This window comes from Nomascus leucogenys, chromosome 1a, assembly GCF_006542625.1.
Source record: "Nomascus leucogenys isolate Asia chromosome 1a, Asia_NLE_v1, whole genome shotgun sequence".
In the NCBI taxonomy this organism is placed as follows: Eukaryota; Metazoa; Chordata; class Mammalia; order Primates; family Hylobatidae; genus Nomascus; species Nomascus leucogenys.
The window spans coordinates 51619451-51641826 of NC_044381.1; the positions used below are offsets into that span (position 1 = coordinate 51619451).

Genomic DNA, 22376 nt, shown 5'->3' on the forward strand with positions numbered 1-22376 from the left:
AATAAGCTCTACCGCATGAATAGCTCAAGGCCATGCCCATGATAGGTCCTGAAGAATCATGGATTGCATTGGTGACTCATCCTCTATGAAACTTACCAACAACTCTAGCACATATAATGCTGTCTTCTCTAACTTCTTCCATATTTCATGTCAAATCCACATTCATTCATTGTTTCATTCAACCAGTATTTGTGTGATTACTATGTACCAGGAACTGTGTTCATCCTGGGGAATTAAATGATGAGCGAGGATATTTCTGCCCACATGGAGCTTATAGTCAAGGGTACAGGATTTAGCAAATAATTATTCAAATATATACTATTTTATAACAATGAAAACCTAAGGAGAGACATACGATGTTATGAAAGAACATAAGAGTTGTATATGTCCTTATCTAGGACTCCTCTGAATAAATAATGAAGAAATGGTGACCTAAAATTACAGTCCTGTCCTCTATGTTAGGGTTTTTCCTTGGACCTTCCCCTGCCAAAACTGTGTACAAATTATGTGTGACTGTGTATTATTCTTTCAATAGATTATCAGGGGTCTATGACCCCAAATTTTGTACAATGCCAATCTTGTAGATAAACAATGCCTTGTTTATTCATTGTCTCCTCTATGTGCCTTGTTTGTGGGTCCCTGTTTATAGAAATGTTAGCATTTTTCTCTCGTATCTGATACCATTTAGCATAATTCAGGCACACTCTTATCACTTAACAAATATTTGTTTTCCTCCCTGTGTTCAGCCCCTTTCCAAAGAACTCAGACCCTCAAAAGCAAATAGAAAAGTGTCTTTATTTTCCTATTGAATTACAGCCCATTTTGAGTAGTTGTGGGTGGGGTGAAAATGATTATCTTGCTTTTGTTTGGGTACCAGGAAAACAAGAGCAACAAAACAGGATTTGCATGTTAAAACTTGCTTCTGTTAGACTAGTGCCAAGCGATTGTCACTACATTGCTTCTCAGTTCTTTTTCTTCAGGGAATTAACACTTTTATTCTAAGAACTCCCTGCTGCTTCCCCCTTCCCCAAACTCTATCTACCCTAAAAAGACCGTATCAGGTAAAAGCAAAAAACATTCATTTCATACACAAAAAGATGAAAGCTGATTATTTAATCAATTATATTGATCAATTTTTTAGAAAAACAAAATGGAATTTAAATTTCGTTTCAAATGCCAGTAGAAAACATTTGTGACTATACATACACTGAAAATTGTTTTCATATGTGTATACACTAAAAAATAGGCATTTATAGATGCTAGAAATATGCTTTCAATACGTATATTTATAAATGCATTTATGGTGTTACATATAGATAACTGTATATGTAAGCTATAATTTCTCATTCACATTAATAAATATGCAAAGAGAAGTTAATTAAAAAAATTATAACAGGTTCCAATATATTCCTAAAGCACTGTTAAAAATGTAACAATTTCGGGAGGGATAGCATTAGGAGATATACCTATGCTAAATGACAAGTTAATGGGTGCAGCACACTAACATGGCACATGTATACATATGTAACAAACCTGCACGTTGTGCACGTGTACCCTAAGACTTAAAGTATAATAATAATAAAACTCAAAAAAAAAAAGATATGCAAATGCAACAGAAACAAGCTCTCCAAGTCTTTGGCCCTGTAGCTACTCAGTAAATGTTTTTTAAAAAAGTCGTACTAAGAAACAACTTGGCCTCAGGCTTAGCATGTTTCTGAGCAATTTTTATTACGCAAAATACAAAAAAAAAAATCTTTTAAATAGCTTTACATGTAACATTATTTAACATAATGCAGCTTTTCACAAATACCCATAAATATTTTAAATTTCTTTACAATGTAATATTATATACCTTTCAACAAGAACCTGCAAGTAGCTTATTTAAGGGTCCAAAAATTTTGAATTAGGGCTATTTATTATTTTAGAAGTTAGCACATTTGACTAAGATGGGCCCTGCAAAGTGAAGAGGGGAATTTGGTTGGGATAAGGCCTGAACAGCATCCTGGGTCTCCCTGATTCAGGCAGGAAAAAAAAAAAAAAAATGTAACAGTTTCAACAAATTGTACCTGAATCTCAGGTCTTAAAATACAATGAAGTGAAATAATGCTGTGAAATGTGCAAAACATAGAAAGCACAGAAAAATATTAAAACAATGGAATACAATAATTAAATTGAATAATCAAAGGACAAAAAAAGGCTTTAAGTTGATTGCACATACCCGTCAAAGATCTAAAGAAAGAAAAAGACTTATATAATTCCATATTCTCATTTTATGCTTTTCTTGAATATCAAGCCCACTAAATTTCAAAGACATGTTGTTAATGGAATATCCTGAACAGATGACACTTTTATTCTAACGGATACAAACATCAATATTTAGATAGACTGCTACTCTTGAATGGTCCAGGAAAAAATGCCAGATTTAATTTTTTTCCCCATAGGTTACCAGACCTTGTTCCCCTGTACTCCTGCTTAGCACTTCCATCATATGTGTGAGATAAAGGGAAAGAAAGTTAGATATAAATAATATTGGCATTTAATAACCAAACAGGAATAAAGTCTGATAGAGTAGGATGAAATCCAAAGTTCATTCTCAAAGCAAAATTTGATTTATAGTTTTTTACTGATAGTGTCCCCTTCTTGTTAGCATGTGTGATTGAATGTATGCTAAATACTTATATATTAGAAACTAAGTCTCAAAGATAACGTCAAGAAGAAAGTACGAAGTACAGAATTACCTTCCCATTCAGGGAATGATGACAAGGAATGAGGGAGTCTATACTAATACAGCCATCTATTGCTTCTACTTTTGGGGACCTTTTGGCCTAAATCAGTGGTTCTTAACATTTTTTATACTCCCAGAAACATCATACTGTCATGGAAATATGGGATTCTCCATGTTTACCCTACCCTCTTTTCTGCTGTTTCAATGCAAGTAAATGAAATATTATTTTAATGTAATGCTAGCTTTGACTGAGCTCTCATTTTTAAAATAATTTATTCTTAAACATCAGTATTTTAATTATTAATGGCAAATTATCTGCTACACAGTTCATGAGTGATGAAGACTGATCAATATGTTAACAGTCCAAAGGGGACAATTCCTGGCATTAAACAATTAACAACTAACTTGCCTGTTCTAACAAAAAGGCTATAAAGTATCTTGTATGATATCACAGAAGTGATAGAATACATAGTCGCCATTTAGTCTCCTATTTGAGAACTCTTCTCTCTGGAGCTCTTCTCTTTTAATACATGTGAGAACAGGTATTAAAACATTATCATAATTCTTATTTCCTCCCTACTGACAGTTTTAGCCATGGTGAGGGAAATGAAGTTGATGGTAATCACAGTAGAAAGGAGACAGGTTGACTAATAATAAGAGGAAGGAAGTTTCATATATGTATTGTATAAGCAATATGATTGTGGATGTGTGCTATAGACGAAACCATGTCTAGAGGCCAGAAAAATGGCAGTTTCACTGTCCCTCAAGAAAGTTCACTGGGCTGTCACTGACCAGAAAAGATTCACTAAATTAGTGAAACACTTAGGGATAGACCCTAAGTGTTTACTTCACTTCATTGTCAGCCCAGTGCTTGCATTGTTCACATAGGATTTACACGTGGGTTGCAAATGAAACAACCCAAGAATTTGTTATTAACAATAAATTTTTTAATTGGCATATTAAATCCCCACTCCCTACCCCTACTCCCAAGCCAAGGCATTCCTCCAGTGAATACCATTAAGCCTTTTGTAGAATTGTAAACTTGGAGAGATTTTTAAAGGAGAGATGGATGGAACGCCAGGTGGGATTTAGCCAGAGCTGTCACAGCTCTGGTTGTTACCCCTCATAATCCATCTTGCTGAATCAAAAAGCAAACTGAACAAACAGCTTAGGCAGTTTGTTTGAAGATACACTCCTGTCTTTCTAGGAGGGATTAAGTCATGGCTACGGTTTGTTTGAAAAATGATTATCCACATGAAAATTATTAAATTCATGTGGCATCTATTTGAGTCAAAATGTTTTATAACTTTTCATCTCTGGATCACAGTGATAGTAATGCTATAGTTTTTATACTGAAACAAACCCTCTCCATAGTCTTTCAAAACATTGTCATATTTTTTGCATTTGCCACAATAATACAGGAGATGTTGACTTTTAAACAGTAAGGATTCAGGCTCTGCCTTTAAAGAAGTATAAGATGTGGAGAAAAGGGGATTATTTTTAGCATTTATTCCAAACACTGGGCTTCATGAAAGCCCACTTGGCCTGCTGCAATAGGGGAGAAAGATTAGGTAGCTGAGAGCTTGAATAAGAAGGGAAGGATAAAGCCAACCCTGTGATACAGTTCAGAAGTAAAATGTTTTCCCATAGAATGGAGTGATGGTAAATTTTCATTGGGTCAATGGATCTAAATCTTGGAACACAATATCTCTTTATATACCTAAGCATTCTGCCTCCTTTGTATCATGAAATACTGAATTTTTCATACTCAGAGTACTTTTGGCCTTCAAGTAACTCTTGCATCAAGATGATGGGAGGGAGGTTATTCAACAAACACTAAATGGTTGCTACATGTCAAGTACCATAGTTGGTCTTGGATTAACAGGATTAATAAAAATGCTGCCCCTGTCTTCTTGAGCTCTCAGTCTAGTAAGGCAGACAGAGGGTAAACAGTAGATTACTAAGCACTGTGACAAAGACCATATAGAAGGATAATCATTAGGTTAAACAAATAAGCAGAACTCCATAGGATGCAGGGGGAAAATTTTTCATGTGTCCCCCTCACAGACCCTTCATAAACAATCTGGAGACTTTATTTTTCTCTTGCCCTGTGAAGGAAATACTAGGTGATGGAAGGTCCCAGACTGTTCTTAAACATTCTTCTTTTAAGTCATTCATAGTGCCAAGAATAATCTAGCTCAGTAATTAAAACGTCCTGTACAATGTATCCATCAAAACACCCACTTCACTTTAAGTTAAAATGTCTTCCTTCTGCCAGATTGATAGTGCTTTTAAGCAGGGAGACCTAGAGTGGACGAGGAGAGGATACAACCTTTTCCTCCATTTGCCCACCTTGCAATTTCTTACCCATCCAATCCCATCTCCACACACAAAGCTGCCTCTGCTTTCATCCAGGACTGAGTCAGGCAAAGAGAGGAGAAGGAAGCACCAGGAAATGTCTTAACTTGATTGACACTATTGAAATCCAAACACAATGGATTCTTTCTCTCACAAAGAGTTTTAATTTATTTATTCCACAAATATTAATGGAACAATAATCACTTTCTAGGCACTGTTCTAAACACAGGAGGCACGTATTAAGAAAATCAAAGTTCCTGATTGCATGGAGTTTATAATCTAGTGGGGGCTATAAGTAAACATACTGTATATAGTATATAGTACATAAATAACTATATATATGTTATACATACATAAAACTATATATGACATATTATATTTAAAATATGTTAGACAGTGACAAGTACTATGGAGAAATATTAAACCTGATAAGAGAGATAGGAAGTGTGAAAAGGTAGGTGCTATTTTACTTTAGGTGGTCAGGAAAGCTTTCTCTGATAAGGTGATTCTTGCATAGAAATCTGAACAAAATGGAAGGATCTAGCCAGGCAGATATCATGGTAAAGAGCATGCTAGCCTCAAGGAATAATGACTGCAAGGGCCCTGAGGTAAGCAAATGTTTGGTACTTTAAAAGAATAGCAAGAAGGCCAGTAGTGAGACTACAGTAGAATAAGTAAAGGAAAGATTCTGGAAATGGGTCTACAGAAATAGAGAGACGTTAGATCATACAGAAGGTACTCAAAGGCTATTGGGCTTTTTTCTGAGTTGAAAAAGAAGCTTCTGAAAGTTTTGAGCAGAGAAGTGGCATAATACAATATATATTTGAAAAAGATCACTCTGGCTTCAAGGTGGAGAACAGACCCAAAGGCAAGCATGGAACCAGGAGGACAATTAAGATGCTACTACAAGAATTCAGGCAAGAGATGATGGTGGCTTGATCCTCTACAACAGATGAGAAGGAAATAGAATTGGACAGATCCTGGATATATTATAAAGAATTTGATGATGGACCAATTACAGAGTATAAGAATAAGAAAGAAGTCAAAGCTGACTCCAGAGTTTCTGGCCTGAGAAACTCAAATGTTGCCATTTACTGAGACGGGGAAAATGTGAGAGGATAAGGTTTGATTTTAAAAAGAAACAAACACAAGGTTTTGGTTTTGTACATATTAAGTTTAGCTTCCTATTTGACATCTAAAATGAATATAGAAATAGACTGTTTGATATACAAAGTTGGAGTTCAGTTCAGAGACATCCAGCCTCATCAACATATATTAATATATAGTATTTAAAAATATGAAAAGGCAAGTATGTGAATGGAGAAATGTCAGGCCAAAAATCTGAAAAAGAATAGTTGATATTGCATGTAAAATATCTGCAGTTATTAGGAAGAAATATAAGATAATCAATGAATCAAATATCAACTTCAATTAAAGATTATTTAATTTAAAAACATATAAATGTGAAAAGTATATAAAGTTTTATATCTGATTCTAATATTAACCATAAATCTTGGAAAGTAAAATGGTAGACGGTCACTTAAACAATTATCAAAAACACTTTCCAATTAAAGGGAAAATGTTTTAAATAAATGCTTAAAATACACCCTCAGAGTTGCTCATAGTTGAACCTTGAAATCAGTTGCTATTATTGTCATTAAAGATGTAAAGTCACTAAGATGTTTTATAGACAGTTTCATATCACATAATTCATTTTCATCATTATACTTTAAAAAGCATAATAATATAATTATCTCTTGAGATATCATATTAGGATTTTGCTTCTCTTGGTAGTGATAACACAATATAAATATCTACAAATGTGAAATTAGAGATTTTACTCCTGTTGTTATGTTCTAAGAGGATACATTCAGATTCAACTGTCAAATAAAGCTCTATCATCCATGCTTTCATGTTGCATGATTACTGCCACTAGTATACCCCAAGTGAGCGAAAGAATTAATATCAGTCTATCAAACATCACAAGTGTTCCCTGTTTTAAGAAGAATAAGAGCTAGATTTCTCACTGCTGGAAAAAGAGAGAAGAGGGGGAGAGAAAGAAAACTAAAATGAACACTGTGGTGTTGGATATTTGGTAAGAATTTAAGGTATGGGTATGAACTCATAGTTTTCAATGTATATAGATAGGTACAGAAATAAATATGATATAGATACATATTATATATAAACAGATAGATAAATCTGTACACTGAGAAAACATGGGAGCATCGATACCCCAGTAGCAATGAACACACTTAGTATCCACACACTGGCTTCTAAATATCATTCTCCAGCAAATAGAACTAGGGTATCTTGGAGAAATGGCGAATTCTAGGATTTGTGCAGGAAAAATACAAGATGGCCCGAACACATATTGCTGGATAGCAAAGTAACAAAATATTCAAACGATGATGGAGATATGTCAAAAGGACCCAGATATCAGTTTGAAGGGGGTCCCACTATTCATACCTATGACAATATGAACATCAAAATAAATAATGATAGCAACAGATTACAATTAACTAAATAAAAATGAAATCCTTGAGTTCATATGAATATAAATGAATGAATCAATGAAAAGTTTGATGAATAACAAAATATTTATACAGTCTCAAAGTATACAAAACAGTAATTACAAAAAAGAAGAGACAACTTTACAATGTTAAAGTCTAGCAGACAACACTTAACAAGCAATTAAACTGAAAAACATCAGAAATAGAATTATAAACCATGTATCACCTGACAGTATAAAATGAGAAGTCAGACTAACTGGTATGCTATTTATACCAAAGGCATATATCCTGAAACTAAACATGAAGAAATATTAGACAAACATAAATTGAAAGATATATTTAAAATATTAATAGCTGGCTTGTAATATTTAACATATAATGAAAGTAAATCACCAACTGAGTCTGTTCAAGATTGAGGGAGACTACTTTTCATTACATAACTTTTCAGTGTTTTTTTCTTTTACCATGTGCATTTATTTCCTATTCAAACTATATATTTTTTTAAATAAATAATAATACATGTTTTTTAAATGTGAAGTCTGACACTGAAATTTCATTTCTAGGCATATACTCTAGAGAAGCACTTGAAAATATGCACAATCAAGCATATAGAAGGATGTTCGTGGCAGCATTGTTAATAATAAAAAATAGGAAATAAATATTCAACAATCAAAAAAATATGAACTATTCATCTAAAGAAATACTACACAGCAGTTAAAAAGCATGAAGTATATCTATATGGACTATTATACATAGAATGACAAGCTATTTGTTGAATCCGAGAACCATGCTGCAGAGTAACATGCATAATGTGATCTCTTTTTATGTAAAATGAATAAATAAACTATAAATATTCTAGGTCAATGCACAGCACAGAATGCAATGCACACCACACTGAAAATCGTAATAATAAAGAGGGCCGGGCGCGGTGGCTCACGCCTGTAATCCCAGCACTTTGGGAGGCCGAGGTGGGCAGATCACGAGGTCAGGAGATCAAGACCGTCCTGGCTAACACGGTGAAACCCCGTCTCTACTAAAAATACAAAAAATTTGCCGAGCGTGGTGGCGGGCGCCAGTAGTCCCAGCTACTCGGGAGGCTGAGGCAGAAGAATGGTGTGAACCCGGGAGGCGGAGCTTGCAGTGAGCCGAGATCGCGCCACTGCACTCCAGCCTGGGCGACTGAGCGAGACTCCGTCTCAAAAAATAAAATAAAACAAAATAAATAAATAAATAAATAAAGAGTTTACCTCCTAGAAAGGGATGATCAGTGGAGGTGTTTAGACTTATGGAGATTGTTTTATTTTTTAAAACTCAGATAATATAATGATGCATTACTTACATGAGAAAAAATAATTAAAAGAAAATAACACCTGTCCTAAGAAACTGATTTCAGGAATATATGGACAATGAGAACTCTAGTATTTCTCAGGCATGCTTTCCCATCCAACTACCCTGATCTTCCAGGAGTTATACCACTACTTCATGTAGTTTTGGGGGCATTCAACCCAGTGCCCTTCTTATCCTAGAGATAAGTCCACAACCCAATCTGGCCCATCAACATTTCTAGCCATATGGCTACATTTTTTGTTTCAGGGATTAGCAAATACTCAATACAAGGCCATCACATCATTGTTTTCCATTTAAGCTACATTGGTTTGGAATTTTATCAACTTGCATCCAAAAAAGTTCTAACAAATCCAGGGAGACATACACTTCAACAGGTATTTTCAATAGAATAAGCCAAGTGAACGTCAGAGAAACACTATGGGAAGTGATATATTAGACTGTTGGCCAGGCGAGGTGGCTCACGCCTGTAATCCCAGCACTTTGGGAGGCTGAAGTGGGCGGATCACAAGGTCAGGAGATTGAAACCATCCTGGCCAACATGGTGAAACCCCATCTCTACTAAAAATACAAACATAGCTGGGCGTGGCGGAGTGTGCCTGTAATCCCAGCTACTTGGAAGGCTGAGGCCAGAGAATTGCTTGAACCCGGAAGGGAGAGGTTGCAGTGAGCCAAGATAGCGTCACTGCACTCTAGCCTAGCAACAGAGCTAGACTCCGTCTCAAAAAAACAACAACAAAAACTGTTATAAATTAAAGATGCGTACTGTAAAGTCTAAAACAACTACTACAACCACTGAAGAAAGTTATTGCTAATAAGCCTCCCAAAAGGAGAAAAATGATATCATAGAAGATTCAGAATGCACAACACCAAGAATGAACCCAAATGTAGATTATACACTCTGGATGATAATAATGTGTCAGTGTAGTTCCATGAAATGTACCATTCTGGTGGAGGATGTTGATAACAGGAGAGGCTGTGCATGTGTGAGGGCAGAGGATGTATGGAAAATCTCTGTACCTTCCATACAATTTTGCTGTGAACCTATAAAGTAGATTGAAACCCAACTATATCAATAATCACACTATATCTAAATGGTCTGCATTAGTTTTCTACTGCTGCCATAATAAATTACCATAAACTTAGTGGCTTAAAGCAACACAAATTTATTATATTACAGTTCTGTATGTCAGAAGTCTGGTACTGGTCTTACTAGGCTAAAAGCAAGGTGAGAACACAATTCTTTTTTGGAGACTCTATAAGAGAATCTGTTTCCTTGCTCGTTCAGGTTGTTAGTAGAATTCATTGTCTGATGTTTCCATTTACCTGCTATCTGTCAGGCTGCTTGAGCTTCTAGAGACTGCCTCCTGCCTTAGGTCACGGTCCCCTACCTCCATCTTCAAGACGAGCAAGAGAAATTCAGAGACTCTCTCACAGTTTAAACTGCTCCTGCCTCTTCTGTCTTCACATCTCTCTAAAGTTTTGGATTTTAGGGCTCATATCATTAGATAGGGCCCATATGGATAATTCAGAATCTTCTCTATTTTAAGATCTACTGATAAGCAACCTTAATTCCATCTGAAAATTTAATTCCCTTATGCCATGTAAAGTAACATATTCTTAAGTTCCAGATATTGGGACATGGACATCTTTAGGGGGCTAGCAATGTGCCTATCATGATCTAATCACTCATTAAAAGTCAGAAATTGTCAGCTGGATTAAAAAGTAAGACCTAACTATATTATGCCTGAAAGGAAACCACTTTAAATATAAAGAAATTAATTGTATGCAATAAAAGAATAGGAAAAGATAAACTATCTTGATCAAAAGAAAGCTGGACATAGGGGAGTGATGTCAGCAAAATGGCAGACTAGAGAATTCTGAGAAGTTGACCTTCCTCAGATACACAAAGAAACCTGGCAAACACAATCAGAATCAACCTTGTCAAAACTCTGGAAGATGGCCAAAGGTTTACTGCAGCCAAACAAAGGCTAACAAGGAGAAAAACCACTAAAACACTGTACAAAGCATTGAAGCATTTTAATTTACCATTGCTCCACCTCACTCCCACCCCAGTGGCAGCCTTGAAGATATCAGACCCTGTACAGAGTGTGGGTACCTGGTTCCAGAGGAAAAAGCAGAGCAAACCTTGTTCTAAGTAGTTCAGTTTGTCTGTTTTGATCTGTCTGGGAAGTCCCTGAAGAACTGATCCAAGGGGCTCGCCTTTGTTTCACCTAACTCAGAACTTTCTCAGAGCAGAGAAGTAGCTACACAAAGGACTTTCCTCAAAAGCACAAAAGAGCAAATGAACAAGCCACTGTCAAAGGGCCAAAGATTAACCATTGGGGAAAACAATAGACACACCAAACACTTTGCATACAAGTTTCTTTGCATGCACATGTTTTCATTTCTCTTGATATATACCTAGGAGTGGATTTGCTGTGTTATATGCCAACATTTTGAGGAACTGCCTGTTTTCCAAAGCAGCTGCACCATTTTACATTCCCACTCTCAGTGTATGAGGCTTCCAGTTTCTCCAAATTATCTGAAACACTTTTTTATTCCAGCCATCCTAGTAGGTGTGAAGTGGTTATCTCATAGTGATTTTTATTTGTATTTCTCTGATCAGACTAATGATGTCGAACATCTTTTCATATAATCCTTTACTCTTAATGGCATTTTGGGAAGGAGTGTAGATAAACAAGTATATTTGATCTACATTATTTAGGTGGAAACATGAAAACTCCTTTTAAATGTGTGATAGAAAACATTTCTTTTAAATATTTGAAAACATTTATATGAAAATCTCAAGGTTTCAGCAACATGTACAATTTCTACTCATATTTTTTTCAACTTATAGTTACTATGTGATTAACGGACTGCAATATTGTGCACTGAATTTGCTCTATAAGATTGCTTCTTGTGTGGACTGTGGGTAGGAATTCAAATGACTCCTTGGGGTTGACTTAAAGTCAAAGGAGAACTGATTGCCAAAGCCACTAAAGCTCAATGTGTTTGTCACCAATGCTGTGTACATCTGTTGTACATAAGTGTGTTCCTCATGTGATAAGTATCAAAGGAATGTGACAGCATTGACATATGGCACATGGCACATCTTCTAAGAGATGGATGGCAAGATGTTTAAATGGACTTTTGCACTTTAATCACAGTATAAAAGATGGGATGTATCATCCATACCAAATGATAATTGTGAAAGTTAAGTGGTGGGTACATGGGGAGTTATATTGTTCTACCTGCTCTTGTGCATGTTTAACCATCCCTTCAATGAAAGGATTTAAGAAATAAAACATGTTCAGTGCCTCATGAAGAGAAGGAAGCAGCAATAAGCATAACTGGTGCTTTGTCTACTTTGCTAAATAAGTTCTTTCTCCTCCACCAGGTTTTCATCTTCCAAAAATGTGTTAACTCCTTTTGGTGTACCCTCTTGCATTCTTCTTATCCTCAAGCACTTCTTCTCTTTAAATCCTTTAAGTTTTATTGCAATATAGTACACATACCACAAAATTCACCCATTTAAAGCATATACTGTGTACCTATTACAAGGCAAGAATGGATCAGTCCATCAAGACTAGAGTTTAGCTACCACTCAATAGAGACATTTCAGGAAGTATAATTCCTCTGAAGATAGAAACCTTGCAAGGTGATAGAAACGATGGTTCACACCTGTAATTCTGGCACTTTGAGAGGCCGAGGCAGGCGTTATCACCTGAGGTCAGGAGTTCAAAAGCAGCCTGGCCAACAAGGAGAAACCTCATCTATACTGAAAACACAAAACTTAGCCAGGTGTGGTGGTGCACACCTGTAATCCCAGCTACTCAGGAGCCTGAGTTGGGAAAATCACGTGAACCCAGGAGGCGGAGGTTGCAGTAAGCCAGGATCGCACCACTGTACTCCAGCCTGGGCAACAGAGCAAGACTCTGTCTCAAAAAAAATGAAGAAACCTTGGAAGGAAACAAAGGAGAGATGGATATAGTTTTTTGAAGAATTTTTTATGGAACGTTTCCATCCAGTGGATTCTAGTTTCTCTGAATGGTGAGGCCAGCACATCTGCTGAGCAAGTGGAGATGGCCTAAACTTGAGAAAAGTGCAGAAGGTTTGAAATACATGGGTGAGAAAGTGGACTAAGGAAAAATGACCAAAGCTTCATTAGTATTGTTCTCAGTTAGTAAGCACAGGATAAGTATTTTTTGGATGAATGAGTGAATTATTTCCAGGTAGTGCTAAGGCTGACCATGCATTTATCATGGTGACAGTAGACTTCATTGTGAGATTTAATCCAACAGTGATTGGTCATTTAAGGGAAGACATTTATGGAAAAGGCAGAGAGATGGAATTTTGTCAGACAGTAAGGATTAAAGGGAATTGGATATGGCATATTTCAAGTAGGGCTTGTTAAATATTGGTTATAGGATAGACCATAAAACCTGCACTGAAGAAGGAGGAAATTAAGTCAAAAAACTTGGTAGACAGATAAGTAGAAATATAATAACCCAGTGTGAAAATTTGACAGATTGAGGGTCTAGGCTGGAAGGATAGTAGGATGAGGTCAAAGGGTGGAATGTTAGACTGTATTATTACAGATTTAGAGGTGGTTGTGATGAGGCCGGCCATGGTGGCTCATGCCTATAATCCCAGCACTTTGAGAGGCATGGCAGGCGGATCACTTGAGGTCAGGAGTTCAAGACCAGCCTGGCCAACATGGTGAAAGGTTATCTCTACAAAAAAAAAAAAAAAACAGCCGAGCATCATGGCATGTGCCTTTAATCCTCAGCTATGCAGGAGGCTGAGGCAGGAGAATCACTTGAACCTGGTAGGCAGAGGTTGCAGTGAGCCAAGAACGTGCCACTGCACACCAGCCCAGGCAACTGAGCAAGACTCCGCCTCCAAAAAAAGAGGTGTTTCTGATGATAACTTTTAGATGTTTCTGATGATAGCTTCTGGGTGTGGCAGTAACTGAAATAGAATGGAGGTAAAGGACCTTAGGGTGGATCTTAGGATGGAATGACAAAGGAATTAGGAGGCCAGGTTATTGGCAGTCTATCCACATGGATATTTGAGTCCTCCATGGATTCTCCACATCCACAATTTCTTTGCCCTGGGTTTCATCCCAATTTTGTAGTTAAGGCCTTCACAGAATCTGAATTATTTCTGCAATCCTAAGATTCAGGCACTGCAGCGTCAGTGGCATAAGCATGGACAGGAAAAGAGAAGGATGGTGAGGGAGCTGTCGTGGACATCTGTTTTGTTTTGTTATGCTTTGTTGCGTTTTGTTTTTGTTTTGACACCAAGCATTCACAAATTTTTCTGGAGAACCTACCTCAAGTGCCTTCTAGAAAACTCACTTCATTTATTAGTCCCAGTCTGTATAAGTGGAATTGCCTTCTCTTCAGGCCCCTAATATTTTAAGGGTGCATATATGCACACTCTTAGAAATAAGGAGCATTCTGTAAAGATTCATAGTAAGCCCCCAAATATCTGTAACCCTCATGCTTAGTCCAGGACTAACCTCTGGACCATGAGCTGCAGGTGTTCTAGACAATATCTATTATATTCCACTAAGCCCATGAAGATCATGGGTGACACCTCCATCCTGATAGGTGCACCGTATACACTAAGGGAAGATCTTGCATGTTGCCATCAACATGGCTAGAAAGAAGACACAAAGATCACCTTCCCTAAAGAGAGGGATGCCATGTTGACAACAGCCCTGCAGATACTGTTTTAGTCCTTAAAGAACAGCCCCATGTACACTTCTGCCAAAATGGCATCTGTAACCTGTGCAGCATCCTGGTAAACCTCAAGGGGGTAGTGCCTAGATCTAGATTGAGAAAGGGTCATGAAATGGGCATGATGGGGCATAATCCTCTTTCCACCAACATGGTCATGCTTTCCTAGCTTCACTTTTTTTTTTACTTTCTCATTCATTCTAAGGCATCTTTTCCTTACTCTCAGCTATATTTTACCCTAGGAGGTAGGTGGTTACCTGGTCAACATTCCTGCCACAGACAGCTAGGTGAACTTTTTGCTCTGTAAAAATGTCATCAATCCAGGCAGCATGGAAAAATACACAGGGAGGGGAACTACTTCTCCAAAGTGACTTATTAGTAGAAAGACCTCCATGTTGAGGTCAAAATATGCATCCCTAAATCATGAGTATGCCCTGCTTGTCAAATTCTTAAGCAGCATCCACAGTGTTCCTAACACCCTACCCCAACCAGCAATATCCCAAACACTACCACCAACCTAGAAGATACTGTGGTCTGTGACAACTTTTTTTAAACAGTGCTTAAACCAATATTTCTGAAAAATATACCTGTCCTTCACCCTGTCTTCAGATATGGAAGGGCTGCCTTCTTTACTGCTCTAAAGGACATGAAGCAGTGAATGGGGAGGAAGGTGCAGGCTGCCATACAGTATCAGTAAGTCTCAAGCAAAGAGGTAGGAAAGACCTCATCTCCTCAGACTTCATCAGGGAGAGAGGGGGCTTTTGGAGGCACATGATACTCATTCCTCCACAAGAGCTCCAGGGGGTTGGGCACATTTTAAAAGTCAAAGTAGGGAGTCAGTAAGAGTTGAGCTAACCCCTGCCTTTCCCTAACCACTAGCTTCGGTTACCCAAAACCTATACCCCACAACACAATACACAGAAAAGACATCCTTCTTATTAGAACATTTATTGGGGAGAATCAAGATTCTCAACAAGGAGTCAATTATTTTGCGAGGGGAAATTTTCCTCCCTGGAAATGCTTCGGAAGCATTTTCTGTCCAGTTAGTGAAGGCACATCACTGAACACAGTGCTTTTAGCACTGGTTGGGATGGCTGGACACACCAGGCTGACCTGACGCCGGCAGGTGGGGTTTGAATGTGGCACGGGCTTCCTGTGGGGCATGGATTGGGGATGGCTTTGACCCAGTATCTTCCCCTTAAATGCCTCAACTTTCTGGGGCTGTCTGTCCTTGTCTATGATCTGTCTAATCCTTGTAGGATAATTCTGGCCAACAAAGATAGCTTGTCGGCTGCAAGATTTGGTAGATGTCACTTTGCAGGAGGGAGCCATGTAGTTGCAGGGATAGCCCTGGACAGGCTCTGCTCTGACATGCACTTCTGAGTTGTGCTGAGCTTTCCCAAGCCCCACTGGGAAGGAAAGGGGCTCTTGGGGACAGGTGATATCTATCCCATGCCTATGCCCCAGCTTCTCTTCTAGGAACTCCCTAGTGTCTTTCATAATTTTCTGAGCTTCAATAGTCCCAGTAAAGGCAGCTCTTGTAACTCGACCAATATTCTGCACAGATGATGACAGGGAGCTACCCTTTTCCTGGGAACTTTCTTGTTCTTCATATGATATGCTAGGTTTATTAAACCGCTGCAAAAAGGTCTTCATCCATTTTCTGAAAAGGTTTTCAGGAGGAGGCTGTGTTTTCAAGGTTGGGGAAGATTTGCTCCCAAGCACCTCCCCTGATGTCTTGTTATGAACAGGGTGGCTCTTTCTCCTGGGTTGGGATATCCCCAACCCTGCAGCCCCTCCACCAAGCTCTCCTCCATTGGGTCTTAGAAGGCTCACTCTCTTTGTAGCTGGTGAAAAATTCTTAACCTGGCATTTCTGTAAGACATGCATAGGGACCCTGGGCTCCTGCTGCTGTGCCACACGGATTCCTCTGTCCTCCAAGTGGACATGCAGCACCTGGGAAGTTCCCATGTCCTGACTCGAGATGCCCTGGGAATTGGTCAGTAAGTCCTTGGAAGTCAAGTTATCTAAGGCAAAAGACATGTCAGTGAAATGGCTCTGAGGTTGGCTATGCTTCCTCTGGACCAACTTTAACTGGCTCAACATCTGGTTTTTAAGGTATGATGATTTAGGATCTTGAGGAACTGATATTCTTGGTGGGAAGATTTCAGTTTCATTGGAAGTGCTTGCTTTCACATTTGTCAGTGAGCAGCTTCCTGACTTGCTGCTTGTCAAGTTGTTCCTAGTTTGTGATTGAAGAGCACAGATCTCCTCTTCCTTAAACATCTCTTTCAACCCACTGGTGACAGGAAAGGTCTTTCTACTGCCCTGAAGCCTGTCTACATTATTAAAGGAACTCTTTCTCTTATCCCATGACTCACAGCCAGCTCCAGCTTCCATTATGGGCCGCTCTACACTGCATCTACTGGCCAGTGCAGTCTGTTTCTGACTGACTTTGTCTACGATGCTGTGTGGCGGGGGCAGAAAAGTCTGTCTGCCATCCTCAGTTGTCCGGACACTTTCTGTAAGATCATTGTCAGTATCAGAGAATTCTCTTCTCAGGGTTCCCTGCTTTTCTTGGTCGACAGGTGAAGTGACAAGGTGAGAATGACTGAGGATAGGGAATGAGCTTGTTGATTCTAATTTTTCGCTTTGAAAATCTGTAGTGCCTCTCCTAAGGGATGTGGAGGCCCCATCTTTGGAATCTGTCTCTATAAGATCATGGTCAGTATCAGAAAATTGACTTCTCAGGGCCCCCTGACCTTCTTGGCCGACAGGTGAGGAGACAGGGTGAGGACGATCGAGGACAGGGACTGAGCTTATTGTTCCCAACTTTTCTCCTTGAGAAGTGCTTCGTCTACGAGACTTAGAGACCCCATCTTTGGAATCTCCCCGAGGAATGAAGGTGGCTGAGGAGGGAAGGTCGAAATGGGAAAAGGAAGTGGAAAGATCCTCTTTCGATTTGAAGATTTCTATGGATTCAAGGACCTTGCGGGGAAGGCCCCACAGCATCCTCATACAGAAAGATTTAATATGGGCTTCCAACATCTTTTGTTTGTTGGAACTAAGGAAGGAAATCTCCTGGGAAGTATCAATGCGGTGGTCCTCACTCACCAATGCTGCCAAATTTCGATGTTTTATTTGGCTGTGGGATTTCCTAGCAAGAGACACGGTCTGCTTGACTGAATGCCATGAACTACGCACAGTCCCAGGCACTCGATTCTCACTGATTTCCTCAAATTTCTTGCTCAAATGTACTGTCAGGGCATTTTCCAGTTGTTTCTGACCTAGGCTGTCCCCTGAATGATTCCCTGACAGATGCATCATATGAGTTTCTAGGTCTCTCTCAGAGTTAGATCTCAGATCCTCGTCTGAAGATGTCTCCGGATCATGCAACAAGTGATCTTTTGGGGCAATCTCCTGGCTGTATCTCTGATAATTCCCCACATTCTCCAGGGAAAGCATATTTGAGCTCCTCTCGTGGAAGTTTCTAGGGGTGCTTGATCCGAATTTCTTTAGAACATTGTGCCTCTGACCCTCAACCGAAGAGATATTTAATGGTCCATGATTACTCTCTGACACAAATAGCTCTGAAATTTTGCTCTGAGGACGTAGCAATGACAGAGACTCATGGATTCTGCGGGGCAGGCCCCATCTGCGTTGGATGAGCCTCTTTCGAATGTGTTGCTCTAGTTTCTTCCTTACCTCAGAGCTGAGTGGAAAATCTCCAGGAAGGATGGAGATGGGAACATGGACCTTGAAGGACTTTCTGACCAATACAGGATTGGGAGCTGGAGGACAAAAGTCTTCCTGGGATTTTTGAACCACAGAGGGTAAACCCCACACACTTTCCTGCACTTTCTGCAACACGTTCCACTCCAGATTATTAATTTCAGATGGCATAAGAGACTGTGCCTCATTCTGGGGTCTATGAAAACACACTCCACACACCCTAATCAGGAATAGAGGACTAGGTAGTAGGGCTTGGAATGGAGATTGATGTTGAGCCTGGGACTTCACCTGAGTGAGATGTGGGGACTGACCTTGGGGCAGGGTTTGAGGCAAAGGTAGAGGTTGGGTACTAGGCAAGGACAGAGGCTGGGGAGGGGGAAGCACTGGGGATTCATGGGATATAGATGTATTTGTAATGCCATTGAAGAATACAAACATGGAGGAACGGCCATGTTGGACAAGAACAGTAGGATGCAGAGACTCGCTGTGCAGAGATGGGAGACCCCAGAAGAGCTGGACATATTTTTGCTCTAAATGGTCTTCAAAGCACTTAGAGTGTGGAGGCTGCTGATGGATGTGCTGCTGATCTCGTTTGCCTTTACTGGCCCAAAAAGGAAAGGATTCTGCCAAGCCATGCTTAACAGCACTTGAGGCTAACATTTTCCATGAAGAATTTAGTTGGTAATTTGGCCTAAGTTGTTTTGGGAATGATCCTGGTTTCTTTCCATTTTCTTTCCACATCAGGAAATCACTCTTTTTTTTGACTTGTCTCTCCAGGAGTGCCAGAATGTCATGGCTGAGAAATGAGATGTTAACAGGCTCTATGAGGTTGTCCACAGAGTGCCCCCCTAAAAAGGCCTCAGAAGAATGAAGGGTAAGAAGCTCCTCCATGAAATCAGATGGTACAAAATTGGAGGAAAAACAGTCCTTGGCATGAGGCTGCCACCAGGAGTATTCTGAAGATGCAGGGCATGAATGGTCAATGCCTTTGATTGTTGGGGCAGAGGTGGATGACTCACCAGAGTCACCTAGAGATAACATCTCCGGAAAACTCTTCAAGACGGTGAGACTTGATTTAGACTGAGTCCCAGTGCAATCTTCCGTTGGTAAAGCAGATGGGATTGGTGGTTCGTGATGATGAGCACATGAATCAGTGGGATTCACGGCCTGGGAAATATCTTGGCATAGGATGGAGTCAAATGAAAAGATGGTGTTCAGAGACAAACTGGACTCAGTTTGGAGGCTGGGCTCCCCTCTCTCAATGTGATGTGGTGGGAGAAGGGGAAAGGGAAGCTGTTGGGGTGGGGAATGGTCTACGGAGAACTTGGAATCCAAGAGAGAAACAGGCTGTGGTGGCAGAGGGTCCCTCAGTGGTGAGGGTGAAAATAAGTCAGCTAAGGTGGTGATCAGGTCAGGTGAGAGAATTAAGGGGGGTGGTGGAGAGGGCTTAGGCCCAGGGGACAATATTAGGTCTTCTGGAGGAGTTGCTGAGGGGGTGGAAGCCAAAGTGAACGATGACTCAGTCGCAGAAGCTGAAGAAGCCAAAGGGGACACAGAGGGAGCAGCATCTTTCAGGGACTCCCAAGACAGCAGTCGCTGGATATCAGCAGTTGCTCTGTTACACACCTGACAGACGGGGTCTGGGCATAACAGTCGACGAAAGTAGGTGGTATCATGATGCTGGCCCAGGGGACTGCAGGAAACAGGAGGTCCAAAGCTGCAGCCAGGACCAGAACAAGGAAAGGAGGTCTGTTAGCCCGGCAGGGGTGGGGGCCCCCTAAAGCCTGCTGCCCACATCACATTGCCCCCCACCCATGACCTCACCATATATGAGGTCATATGACCTCACAATAGCCTCTCCCCAACACATTCATTCACATACCCGTTCCTATGGCTACCCACTCCCACAACTACAGCAGGCTACAAGGAATCCCTGAAATGAATAGAACATACTAAAGAAAAAGGAGGGGGGTGGGAACAGGACACAAAGGGAAAGATTAATCACCTTTTCAGAATAGAAAGCAGCTTCCTTTCCTCTTCCACATCTCTCTGGGAACTTTTCCAGTCTAGGAAACCAGAACAGTATGTTATATGCAATGAAGGTAGAGGCACAGGGCTCATACAGAAGTCACTCTGTGGAAGACCCTTGGGATATTAAACTCTAAGAGCCCCAAGAATCAGTAGAAAAGGGCAAATAGTCATTGGTAATATTCACAAGTTCACATGTGCGTGTGGCATCATTAGTAAAGTCCTTTCACATACATTACCCCATGTGATGCTCAAAACCACCACGTGAAACACAGACATCAGTGGTTACCTCTAGGAGGAATGCAAGCATCGAGGAGGTCAAAGTACTTATGCAAAGTTGTGAGACAGAAGCTCCGACTCCAAGCCAACCAGTAGTCCTTCCTCGATATCCCAGTTGGCCACCAATTGGGCAACACCCATTGCTCAGGTCCATCACTTTGTCCTGCCCATAAATGGGCAGAGCAGGGCCTCTGAGCAGTGTCTCACGTCTGCTTTCCCATGAGCTTGTCTTCTGAGGGCTCTGTTTTCTAAGACTGCATCTAGTAACTGACATTCTAAGAAATCATGGGACTGAGTCCTCATGAAAGAGACAGAAAGGGTCACCCTTGAAGCTCAGAGAGAGCAGGCTGACATTACCTTTAAATGTCCCACCTTTCCTTCTCCTCCTGGCTCTGCTCTGATGCTGAGAACAAAAGACAGATAATGACAGGCTGGGAATCATTTCTCTCACTCTCTATGAAGCTCATTCATTCATTCATTCATTCGTTCATTATACAAGAATGATATGACTCTTTAATAGAAATATGTTCCTGTTATCAATTTTTAATGATGATAAAATAGTTCCCATTTTTCCTTCTCTGAAAAATCCTCAAAGAGGATTTTGTCTGTGACAGCCACACTTGATGTACTCAGTTAGCAATTCTGAAGGAGGTCACAGACTCAGAGGTCAACAGTCATATCTGTGCTCCCTCATGGGACAAGTGTCATGGAGACAGGCCTATAGCTCCAGCCTCTGCTCAGAGACTCTCAGCATTACTCCCCTGGTCAGCCCAACATGAAGGAAGACTTGGTCAAGTGACAGCTGACATGGGAATCGGACTCATGATCAAATTTCAGCAGAGACTATTCTCCTTCAGAGAGCCCACACTCTCTAAATAACCCCATCTGGGACCACAGAATTACTGTGTTTGGGATTTTATCCTGGAACTCTCCACCACAGCCAGATAGGTAGCTTCACATGGAAAACTATGAGCTTCAGATGGAAACCTTAGTCCTCCTGAACCCCTACATCTGCTCAATCTCTTCCATAGAAGAGTGAAGTTCTATCCTCTCTTCAGACTTCCCATCTAAGACATGTCTCTTACCAACCAAACTTTTTTATAAATGTGGGAATAGGATTGGGAGACAACAACAGGGCATCGCTCTTGGGTGTTGACCCACAGTTCCTTACCTTTTGGATGTCATTATTTTTTTCAGTGGGTGACGAATACAGAGTCAATACCACGTAGAACAAGTACAGTATAAACAACCCCAACCCACTCAAGCAGATGAAGTTGGGGTCAATATCCAAGTAATGTGAGTCAGGGCTCAGCCCTGTCTCAGTATAGCTGTTAAGAAAACAGAGGATATTCTCCATGGTCTGAATAGCTCGGCTGCCTGAAGCAACTGAGCACTGAGGGTGCCCAGGCTTAACTATAAGCCCAGACCAGCATCACAGAGCATGGAAGAGTCACAAAGGGTTTCTGAGGGTGGAGGGAGCAACAAGAGGAGGGTGTGTCCACAGCCCCAACCCCACCAGCCCAGCAGACTCTCCTGGGCCCTCTAGGTCCCTCTGCCCTACCCTGACACTCCATTTCCCAACTCCATCCCTTTTCATGTCATATATTTATCTTAGTGGAATTTTTGGTTTGTTCCAACAGTAAACCAGGC

At 40.2% G+C, this 22376-nt stretch overlaps 1 protein-coding gene across 2 annotated transcripts; it reads right to left on the reverse strand.

The window, feature by feature from the left end:
- Positions 1 to 15616: 15616 nt before the first annotated feature.
- LOC100589287 (spermatogenesis-associated protein 31D1) lies at positions 15617 to 22108 on the reverse strand. Of its 2 annotated transcripts, none has more exons than XM_030815142.1 (4): positions 21898 to 22108; positions 21084 to 21129; positions 20425 to 20485; positions 15617 to 20136 (listed from the first exon to the last, which is right to left on the reverse strand). In XM_030815142.1, exons 1-4 carry the CDS (start codon positions 22081 to 22083, stop codon positions 15672 to 15674), a joined length of 4758 nt encoding a protein of 1585 aa, XP_030671002.1. In that variant the 5' UTR covers positions 22084 to 22108; the 3' UTR covers positions 15617 to 15671. The 2 variants fall into 2 exon arrangements, with proteins under 2 accessions (XP_030671002.1, XP_030671001.1); XM_030815141.1 differs by having other exon boundaries at positions 21051 to 21129; positions 21898 to 22083.
- Between the last annotated feature and the right edge of the window lie 268 nt (positions 22109 to 22376).